The sequence below is a fragment of the Vigna unguiculata genome, chromosome 7, assembly GCF_004118075.2.
Source record: "Vigna unguiculata cultivar IT97K-499-35 chromosome 7, ASM411807v1, whole genome shotgun sequence".
In the NCBI taxonomy this organism is placed as follows: Eukaryota; Viridiplantae; Streptophyta; class Magnoliopsida; order Fabales; family Fabaceae; genus Vigna; species Vigna unguiculata.
The window spans coordinates 32,201,963-32,212,921 of NC_040285.1; the positions used below are offsets into that span (position 1 = coordinate 32,201,963).

At 34.6% G+C, this 10,959-nt stretch overlaps 2 protein-coding genes across 3 annotated transcripts; both read right to left on the minus strand.

Moving 5' to 3' along the window:
- Positions 1–656: 656 nt before the first annotated feature.
- LOC114191761 lies at positions 657–4,449 on the minus strand. Of its 2 annotated transcripts, XR_003606007.1 has the most exons (5): positions 4,221–4,448; positions 1,836–2,026; positions 1,403–1,529; positions 1,019–1,326; positions 657–930 (listed from the first exon to the last, which is right to left on the minus strand). XR_003606007.1 is itself a non-coding variant. In XM_028081137.1 (4 exons), the coding sequence occupies exons 2-4, from the start codon at positions 1,994–1,996 to the stop codon at positions 1,249–1,251; spliced, it is 366 nt and encodes a 121-aa protein (XP_027936938.1). In that variant the 5' UTR covers positions 1,997–2,026; positions 4,221–4,449; the 3' UTR covers positions 734–1,248. The 2 variants fall into 2 exon arrangements, 1 of the variants encoding a protein (XP_027936938.1); XM_028081137.1 differs by having other exon boundaries at positions 734–1,326; positions 4,221–4,449.
- Positions 4,450–6,000: 1,551 nt separating this feature from the next.
- LOC114191399 (BTB/POZ domain-containing protein At5g03250-like) lies at positions 6,001–8,604 on the minus strand. Its single transcript, XM_028080570.1, has 4 exons — positions 8,546–8,604; positions 7,967–8,036; positions 6,592–7,809; positions 6,001–6,510 (listed from the first exon to the last, which is right to left on the minus strand). Exons 1-4 carry the CDS (start codon positions 8,602–8,604, stop codon positions 6,001–6,003), a joined length of 1,857 nt encoding a protein of 618 aa, XP_027936371.1.
- Between the last annotated feature and the right edge of the window lie 2,355 nt (positions 8,605–10,959).

Genomic DNA, 10,959 nt, shown 5'->3' on the forward strand with positions numbered 1-10,959 from the left:
GTAAGGAATTGTTTACCAAGTGTAGTCACCTGCTTACGAAGGGTGACCACATTCATTTGAACCAATACCCGAAGAACAGTCTTCAATATGCATACAATCTCATGCTTCTGTTAAAAGTCTAGAGCATGCATAGCTAAGGGCAAAACCTCACATTACATTTTTTGCTGGGATGTTAAGCGGATATTGTTGTAATTCAAGTAATGATCATTGAAGAGATATGCAAAGAAAGTGACGAGATACTTTGCGGGATGCATCCCCCACAAACTTTATATCTAGACGGCCTAAAATTGGAGATCATTGGGTACCCTAGGTCACAAGGATCATTGGAAAAAGTACACTTTGATCATAACTTTCACCAAGAAGCTTAATTCGTTTCCTTTTGAGACCACTTATCGTGGTGTATGGATATTTTCGTCCTTGGCCTCAAAGTTGTGGATCTCAACAATATCAAAGATATAGTGCGAATTCTTTTTCTAGGTCATTGTACATATATTGGGGACTTTAGAATGTGACAGTGTTCTACATTGTATTTGCAGTTATGTGGTGGTAGTTAATACAGTAGAAAATTATGCATAGATGTTACTTTTAAAGCCATAATTGCAGTCATCATGCAATTCCTGAGAGTAAAAAGTTTAATGCTGCAGAGGCAGTTGGGATTTTAAATTTTAGTTTAAACAATGGATGGAATGTTGTACTCCGCTTGCAAACAAGTAACCACGTCCTTACAAAGTAATTTCAGAAATGTACTAATTTTTTTTTGGAGCCTATAGATATAAACTTTCGGTACAGAGAAGTAAATTCGCTTACCGTTTCCAGTAATTCTACGAGCAATTTTACTTGATAACACTGAAAATGAACCACGAGTGCTGAGTTTTGTGACGGCAAAAGTAGCTCCATCAGGATTAACGTTATAACATCCAATGTGCATCACTGCAAGATAGGTAAAAAAGACAAACTAAAACATGACAAGAAACATTTACACTTTTTCACCCTTATTAAAGTAGAACCAAGCGAGTACCTTTAGCTATTCCCAGCACCGTACTTGAAAATCCTTGGTACACAAATTTCAAAATTTTACCTCAACTTCAACTCCCATAATGTCGTAAGCAAAAGTCAAAACACTAAAGATGAAGGGCAATACCAACTTCACTAGCAAGATGAAATTGGCTTTTGACTCCATAAAAGTTTATTTTCAGAACGGTACATGAGAAATTCTGACAAAAGTTGTTTCCAATCCACAACTCAACACTAGTCTTGATTGCCTTCATTTGGTTTAGGAATTTTCTTGTATTCATAGCTGTTAATGTCCACCTTTTGTTGCAAAGCCTATCCAACAACAAATAAAAATTAAATCATGGGCAATCTAGACGACGCTGTATTGATAATGAAGAGGAAAACGAACCTTTAGCTCATCGTCCAAGGAAATCTGTTTTGGATTGTACGCATGCACTGGTCCTGTCCTAGACAATGCTTTTCTTGTTTCAATGATTTCCCACTCTTGATCATCTTTCACCCTTGCAATATCCTTGCTGGGCAGACAAAGTTGCATTATATTTTAGAATGAGGGCGAAGTAAAACAGAATGAGCAATGAAAAAAGAAGGGTTGAGTAACACAAAAAGTCAAATTTTTATACACTGTCTCTACAAGATATTTACATAGTCAAATAATAAGAAATTGTGGTAAACGTAAATTTAAAGATAGTTGTTGTAAAGTAAACAAAAATATGTGTGTGTGTGTGATTGAATGACAGTGAAAAATACAACAAATACAGTAACAATTCTAAACACGTCAACTATTTTCTCTCAAACATAAAGCTTATTGGGCAGTAACTAACCTGCCTTGCAGGAGTTGGGCAAGGCCTAGAGAGCCGAGGACAGTGAGAGAGATCATAGGAAGGCCATATCTCAAAAATGGGCTTCTCCTGCCCCATCTTTTGAATGCTTTCTCAGTTATGGCAGTTCCTTTTGCTGCCCCCTCGCTCTGGACTGTAGTCATTATTATTGGTCACAGAATTCAAATGTTGGCCTGAAATCTCAGCCGAGTGACATGATGAGTGAAAAGAAAACCCAACCGATTACCAATTCATTCATGCCACTGGATTTGGCATTCTATCAAACATGTAATGTTCAAGCTACACACAGAGCCACCAACCGATTTTCTATTTTTCTTTTTTGTAATTTTTTAATAATTTTCAAATATTTTGTTTCCTAGGAATAATAAAAATAAATAAAAATAAAAATAAATAAAATAAATAAGAAACAAATAAAAAATAAGTAAAAAAAATAAAAATAAAAAATAAATAATAATAATAAAAATAAATAAATAAATGAACGAAAATAAACAAATAATAATAAAAAAACAAAATAAAAGAAAAAATAAATAAATAAATAATTAAATAAAAAGAAATAATTTAATTAAGAAGGGTGAGAGTGGGAAACAAAATATGGAAGTGCGTGAGTGATTAGTGGGAGGTATATGAAGTAAATGGGGTGTGTTTATTAAAGGTGGTGGTGCGGCTAGTAAAATATAAAACAAGCCCAAAAAGACAATAAAATGCAGAGGGGGTGGAGTCAGTAAACATGGTGGTGCGGATTAGTAAACATTGAAGGGTGTATGTACAGTAAAACAGGGGCTGCAATAGGTAAGCATCAACACAAATTATGAAACTGCAGAAATTAAAACAGGGGGTGCGCAGAGTAGAAATATCACAGGAACAACAAAATTAAGAGGAGGTGCAGGGATAAGCAGTGGGGATGCACGAAGAAAAGAAAGAGAGAAAAATAACATGACATATGGAGGTAGATGAAGTAAAAACAGTGGGGGTGAACGAAGAAAAGAAAGAGAGAAAAATAACATGACATATGAAGGTAGATGAAGTAAAAACAGGGGTGTATGTGGTGATGGAGGGGTGCGAAGAACAAAGATGGAGGTGCAGCGAGCAAAAGAGTTCAGCCCCATCTCTTTCTAAAATCAACTAAAACCCTAATCAAGATTTTCTCTACGCACGCAGCTCTTCTTCCCGAACGGCCGCCTCTCCTTCTCGACACCACCACAACTCCAATACGCCACCGCACGCCGGCCAGAACCCGCGTCGACAACGCCGACCACCGTGAAGGAGTTGCCAGCGCTCGAACCACTCTTCTCCTTCATTCTCCTTCGCGTGTGTGGCAGGGGCCGTTCCTTTGTCTATGCTTCACCGCGCCACCACCACAACTCCAAGCCCTGGGACCGCGTCTGCATTTTAGCCGCCACCAACGACCTCCGCCGGAGGCTCGACGTCTTCGTTCTCGCGCACCACAGAACCAGTTGGCTACTGCGTCTTTCTCGGCTCTGACGACCAACCAACGTCGCTGCCCCCACACCGACCACCGCAATTGGGACACGCGAGCACCATGGAAACCCAACCCCTGACCTTCGCGACACAGATCGCTTCCGCTGTGCCCCAAGCCTCTCATTCTTCTTCTTGCGCAACCCGAACTACTTCTGTGCGACACACAAGGTCGCTGCCATTAGTGCGCGTCTTCGTTCGAAGCTCCGAATCGCCGCCGGCGAGGGTTTCTACTCCTCCGTTCATCTCTCTGTTTTTTTTTTATATTGGTTTTTATGCAGGCGTGGGATGAAGGTGAGGGTGAGGGTGGTTCATGTTCAGCCTAAGAAGATGATGATCGTGGATTTAAAACAGCGGGGGAGATTGGGTGCTCTTGGGGTTGGAATGGGATGCCACGGGATTGGAGTGGAGAACGAGTTTGAGGTTGAAGTGAGGACGTCAATGGAGGGGATTTGCACGTGGATGCTTTCTTGGGTCTCTGTTTTATATTTTTGTGCAGGTGAATGATCAAGAAAGAGCAAGAAAGAGGTTAACTGATGATGGAAAGGAGCGTGACAGTGATGGGAGAGGCGATGGTGAGCTTTGGAGATGATTATTGGCGAAGAAGATGAAGGATGAAATGGCTTATTCGGAGGTTCTTGTTGGCGAAAAAAAAGTATGAAGATGGCAGGGATAGATGGATGGGGGTTCGTAAATGTGGTGGTTGAGTGAGCATATCATTTCTCGCATTCGAACAGCAACAGGGCATATAACATATTTGAAAAAACATATTTGAAAGACGCAACAAAATCTCATACACAACCACAACATGTTATTCAAGCGTAAGCATAGGAGACCAAACACAAAATCGTTTCATCATGCTCACTCAAGTATTCGTGTGTTGAAGCTTACCTCTTAGGCCTTCCTTTAGCTTTAGCTTTAGCTTTGGCTTGTGCAGGTGCTTTGCGGGCTCTGCTCTCCTTCACTCGCTCCTCCCTTTTTCTCTAGCCCGAGAGATCTCTCCTTTCTTTCTATCAAAAATGAAAATAAAAAGGCTCTGGTGTATAGAGAGGACCGGGTCATTTCTAACAAAAATCATAGAAAGGAAGGAACCCACCAATTCATTATAAAAATATTTGTCCTATTTCATTTACTATTTTTATTTTATTTGATATCTAGTATCTATACAATTTCTGATTTTGAGGTTAAATGTTTAATATAAAAAATCGTGGTTGGGGCAGGTATAGTAGCAAGAGCCGTTGGAATTTTTTTTTATATATCGAAAGAATCCATTTTTGTTATTAATAGACTAGGAAGAAAAAAGAATAACTGAAAAATTAAAAAGTTATTCCTGAAAATATCATTTATTAAATGACCAGAATTAAATGAGGATGTGTGTGATGTCTCTTTGTTATCTCCTTGTGTTCTCCTCCTACCCCCGAACCAAAGCCTCCCCTTTTTCTTTCATTCTTTGTATTTTTTGAAATAGCCCGCCGTTGCCTCCCAACCACCCTACGGTTGTAATCTGCATCCCTATGGCTGATGTCGCAGTGATAAGTTGCCATCTAAACACTTCCTTTTTCATGTCAAGACCCAAAATCAGAGAAAAGTATGCAAGGTGACAATCTTTCTTTGGACGAGAGTAGAAGGGTCAGCGGGAGTGCAGCAAGTGTGGCAGCTCTAGCCCCATTGACCATTTCATTTTTTTTTATATTATTATTATTTTTTTCCTTTTAAAAAGAATAAAAATAAAACGAAAATAATAATAAAAAAAGAAATAAAATAGGATAAAAATTCAAAATAAGATAAAATAAATGTAAAATAAAACAAGATAATAATAATAATAATAATAAATAAATAAATAAAAGTAAATAAAATAGAAAAATAAAAAAATAAATATGTACGTGTATATATATATATAAGAAATACAAATAATAAAATAAAATTAAAAGTAAAATAAAATATTTATTTATACTCAAGTCAAGGTTCACCTTCTTTTATATTTTTTTATTTTTTAAATTAAAATTTTTATTTTTTACCCGGATGAAATTGGGTGTTGACAAAATGTGTCTCTTTTTAAAATTCTAGAGTACAACTCCCACTTGATAACATTCATGGATAACCATGTCTAGACATTTTTTCAAATGTTTTGTTTCAAACAACATATAGCCAACATTCTTTCTCAGTAATGAAAAAACATACTGTTCAAATTTTTCTACTTCCAACTTTAGATAAAAGCAAATTTACTAATAGCAAATTGGCCACATTTTTATAAGATTAGTTAGATAAAAGGCTGAAAAACGTTTAAGAACAGCTAACATGAGGGTTTTGCAAGTTGTAAAGTACTAAACATGAGAGAATTTCAACTAAACTATTTTACTGATGTATTTCTCCTCTTCATTGTGCAATGAACTACTCTTAAAACTTGAATGTTCAAATATTCTTCTTTGAATTTGGAGAAAGTGAACATGAATGGAAGAACACAGACAATAGAAAAGCTTCTTCAGTTTTCCAACTAAACATAAACGAGGGTATGGCAATAGCCATTTATGCTGACTAGAATGGCCTTGCCAGAAGAGAAACTGTTTCCAAGTTCTAATGTCTAAGTAGAATAAAGCAAGCAACTAGATGATCTTAAAACTTCAAAAAGAAAAAGGAAAGAATTGCAAATTGTTTTTCAACTTGAAGTCTTTCATTTCACTTGCATGGCCTTTTCTTCCATCTGGGCAGTAGTTGCCGGTGATATTTTGGACTTCCGGCATGGCTTGGAGACATTGGCATTAGAGGGTTTAGGCACAAGCTTCCAACCCAATTTCCTAAGGAACATGTTCCAACCTCCCTTTGACTTCATCATTTTTTCCAAATCATGCTTCATGCTCAAGTACTCCTTCTCAAGTTCAGCCACTCTCTCTTTCACGTTATCAAAAGCCACAACCGGGTTGTGTGGAATGCTGCCATCATTTCTCATCAGAGACAGATTTGCATTCATGTTTTGTGAGTTCTCAACGTTGTCAGAAGCAAAAAACCAGCCAGCAACAGATGTGCGCAGCTTCAGTTGTTCAAAGAACAAGACTTGGACCACTACACGAAGTGGTAATCTCTCATTTTGAGCTGCATGTGTGCTAGCTTCCAATGACAGCTTCTGGCAATTCATGAGCCTGCAGATTTGTTCCTTCTCAGAGTCTGTCAGCCAATGATGATTCTGAAATTTTGAGTCCGTTAGTATCATTATTATGCTACCTTTACAAGATAAGGAAAGAAAATTGTAGATTTTATTTTGTACCTTGAGATATATATCAATGGCGCGGTATAAACCATCATCCAGGGTCCTGACATGATCAGGAATTACAGTAGCAAGTGACTGAAATTTTGGTAGCTTCACATTTACATCAGCTGCAACTTCAGCTAAATAAGAATCTATCAGGTTAGCCACTTTTGCCATTGGGCTCAGAGGTTGAGAACTTCCAACTATGCGCCTTTCTTCCTCTTCTATATCATTAGACGTAGTATCAATTAGATCATGCTCTACAATCATGAAATGGTCAAGCATTCTTTGGACACAGTCGATGTCATGAATAGTTTCCATTGAGAATCCAATATTTGGAATCAAAAGATCTTCTAAATATGCTTCATCTAATTGAGAACCAATCCTTTTCTCCAAGCTTGAGCAGCAAGATGAACTAGCATATAAGGCCATTGCTGTCCGCAGACACCCCAACAAAAACTTGGTTGGTGCTATGTCCTTTTCATTTGGCAGCAACTCCACTATTTCCTGAATAAGATTCCTCTGATCTGCTTCAGAAGGGGTAGAAAGAGATGACTTAAGAGAAGACGAGTTTCCACTCAGTGAATTTGTTTGACTTCCCAATAAGGGAATGTGCTTTTTTGCATAGTAAATAAGTGATCCAGCGATTCTCTTAGGTTTAATGTTTCGTGCACTAGCACCTCGTATGAACCTTTTGTACAATGGCAAACTAAGAGAAGATACATCATCAAACCACCAATCTTCACCTGATGCCTTTGGTGTCAGGCTTATTCCATTCCACACTTCTGCATCTTCTGGACTCTGAGCAACACTTGGACCTGATGAGACAGGCAAATTAACCAAACTTTGATCTGCCACTTTCTGCACCAAAGAGTTTATGCTACGTGAAGCGATGTGAAGCTCTTCAGCCATAGGTAAAACCTCTTCACATGTTTTAAGAGCAATGAGAGTGTCTGTCCAGTAACCAAACACATGATTAAGGAATTTTTCTGTCTGCATGATGAGATTCCCCTCTCCATAGTTCTCACTCATTTGCAGATACTCTGCTGCACACCTGAGACCAACCACATTCGATGCATTCAACTCCATTTTGACACCATAACAAAACTTAACAACATGCAAAAACGCCTTGGCTCCTCCAGGTAGACCAGGCAGTTCCAAAACAGACTTATCAGGTTCGCATGGTACTTCCCTCATCAAACTTTCTAGCTCTCTGCTTCTTGATATCAGTGGAAACTGGTAACGCGGCAACAAACGAATTAATCATGCAATGTGACTGGTAATGACAACAAACAAATATATAGGTTGAAGCATAACTGATACTCTTATTGTTTTGTGATGCATTCAGTGATATATCTTCAAAACGCATTGTGTAGAAAGTATGAAAACACACCTTGTGGAGATGGAAAGATGTATCACCAATTTCAATGATGATATCACTTGGAAGTCCAGTTGAGCAAAGCCTAGAATAATCATTTGGAAGCCAACAAGGTTACTGATAACTGATAAACTATAACAAGATTTCACTGATAAATAAAATGATGAATTATGTACAGAATATATAGCCACTGTTGATGTAACCCTAAGAACAAGTATAATTTAATTGAAGTTATAATGTTCTCAATTGTGAATTCGATTTTGAACATTTGTTGGGAAAAACACACGACGAATGGAATCATCCACGCATACAAAAGATCTTTAGATGAAACACACACAGAGGTTTATCATGTTGGTTATACAACCGATCTACTTTGTTTGTAACAGTGAAAACATATTTCACTGCCATGCATGTATTCATCAGCCACCAATAGACAAGACAGAAACTTCCTCCGATTAACCAAAACTAGTGTTTTAAGCTTGTCAAATGATGAAGGAAACATGCTATAACAGTGACACAAAAAAGGGACAAAGATCACTTATGAGATTATAGAGATGTAATTAAACAATAAGAAAGAAGTGGAAAAGAACTGACCAACTTTGGCCATAGAGGTAAAACATTTCAGATTTGGATCCCAGCTTCATGCACGCCATTTGTGGCACTTAATTAACGTCAAAATGTTCCTTCAAAGTGGCAAACAAAATTAAAAGCTACATGATAGCTATTATCCTTTTTCTCTTTGTTTCTGTTTTGGGTACTGAGATTTTTTCCACGTTTTTCTCTCACAAAAATAATTTGTTATGCCAATGTGTTGTAGTGTGTATACTGATTCCGGTTCTAAAGGTGGAAAATTTAGGAAGAAAAATAAGCTACAGTTGTTATGCTAATGTGTAATGAGAAGAGTGATTCTCTATTGAGGCTGTTAGAATTAAATTTCGTTATCGTAATAATAAAAATAAAACACTATATCATGGTTGAGTTTAACAAAAGTTCTATGTGCTTAAAGCATGTTGATGAATGCTCCATTTATTATTAGATTCTATTGTCAGTAAAATTTATCAATATATATATATATATATATATATAGTATTAAAGAATATATTCATTAAATTGTAATAAATAATTGATTTAAGCAAATCTATTGAATTTTATATTTATAAACAATAATAGATCACGTTAATAAAATGTATTACAAGTTTCTATCAAGAAATTATTATAAATTAAGTATATATTAAAAGAATTACATCTAAAGTAAAAAAATTATTATTTTGAAAAAAAAAATAATATCATATGCATATTCTGTTATCTATTCGAGCTGATATTTGATTTTATAAAAGAAAATAAATTTTTGGTAAAAACATTTCTCACAGTGTATTTTTGTAAACATACATTATATTATTATTATTATCCTATATATATATATATATATATATTAGTATAAACATAAAAAAATGGATAATTAATAATTAAAAATAAATACACTTCGCACTTGAAAATTATATTTTACTAATTTGGTATGCAAATCTAATACGGAGTTTCATAGAATATGTACAAAACTTTAGTAGAAAATAATTTTCAATTAGATCATGCCTAAATTTAGGTTAAATTAATTTATAATAAAAAAGGAAGTGAAAGGGAAAAAACTATTGAATACTTTTTTTCTATTCTTATACATTTAATAAATGAATCAGTCATAGTGGTATTTTCACCCATGAAATCCAGGTAAGGAAACCTATGATATATGAGAGTCAATTTATCATACTTTTATATTCTTATATATTTCTAATCACATGCTTTTCCATAGATTTAAAATAGCTCCAAATTTTTTTTTCATTGACTACTTTGTATACACAATGTTTAAATGTTCATGCCAATAATCTTTAGGATGCTTAAAGTATAAAGTATAATAAATAGTATTATAATTTTTTTTTCTTAGATATAAAGGTATATATATATATATATATATATATATATATATATATATATATATATATATTCAATATGTTCTTTCTAGCAATACTTATATTTATTTTAAAGTTTGAAAATTTAATTTACCATTGCAATAATATATTAATTCATTTTCTTTTTAATAATATTTGTATGTATTGTTTTGTTATTGGTCAATTAGACACAATATCATTCCTGAAACTATATCATCTTTTTAGGTTTAAGAAATATATTATTTATGATGGCATTGAATCAGGTATTTTCTAATTATTTGACAAAATTTTAATACAATTTTTAAAATATACAAATATTTACTGGATCCAGTAGTAAAAATTAATCAAATTCAATATAAACATTGTTTTGTTGCCTAATAAATTAGTTCAGTCATGATTAAGTTACATGTTATTTTTATTGTAGAATAATATTTTTAACAAATGTTCATCGAATTTAAATTGTCAAAAGGAATGGTTTTATGTGAATCAAAATTGACATACTTTTAAATAGAAGTGACCAATGATGATAAGTAAATACTTTTGCATTATAAAAGGAAACATGTGTTACCTCTCAATTTTCATTTTCAAAAAAAGACATTAGAATCAACTTTTTTTTTATCATGTAAAAATATTAAGTTTAAAATAATTATTTTAACCTAAGTTCATGCCCAAAAGAAGTTCCTGTAAGATAGATCCAACACTTTTATTTTTCACATGTATAAAAAATTAGATCAGTTTAAAGTGAGAAAGTGGTGATCTATTATTAAAAATATCTTATAAGCTTAAACTATCTATAATCCCTCATTTCCTCACTTCTTGAAGTTAAATCTAGTGAGTATTGGTAACAAGAAGAGAAATGGATTGGTTGGGCTGATTGGGCCGGGTCGACTTGAATTAACATTTATGTGATGAAATTAAATGACAGGAAATGACGCACCTATTTTTTGTTCCTGCACCCATATATGTGAGGAAATGACAGTTTTATCCCCTATTTTTTCCTTTATGCCTAGTCTTGTACCATTTGTCATCGATCAAAAAATAAGGAGAAGAAGAAACATAAAGGAGGAA

Excerpts from the sequence above, each read along its gene's own strand:
- LOC114191399 (XM_028080570.1), bottom strand. The coding sequence starts at position 8,604 with ATGGCGTGCATGAAGCTGGGATCCAAATCTGAAATGTTTTACCTCTAT. Across the intron at positions 8,037-8,545 it reads TACCTCTATGGCCAAAGTTG|GCTTTGCTCAACTGGACTTC; the intron begins GTCAGTTCTTTT and ends TGATTATTCTAG. Across the intron at positions 6,511-6,591 it reads CCATTGATATATATCTCAAG|AATCATCATTGGCTGACAGA; the intron begins GTACAAAATAAA and ends TCAAAATTTCAG.
- LOC114191761 (XM_028081137.1), bottom strand. The coding sequence starts at position 1,996 with ATGACTACAGTCCAGAGCGAGGGGGCAGCAAAAGGAACTGCCATAACT. Across the intron at positions 1,530-1,835 it reads GCCCAACTCCTGCAAGGCAG|CAAGGATATTGCAAGGGTGA; the intron begins GTTAGTTACTGC and ends TTGTCTGCCCAG. Across the intron at positions 1,327-1,402 it reads CCTTGGACGATGAGCTAAAG|GCTTTGCAACAAAAGGTGGA; the intron begins GTTCGTTTTCCT and ends GTTGTTGGATAG.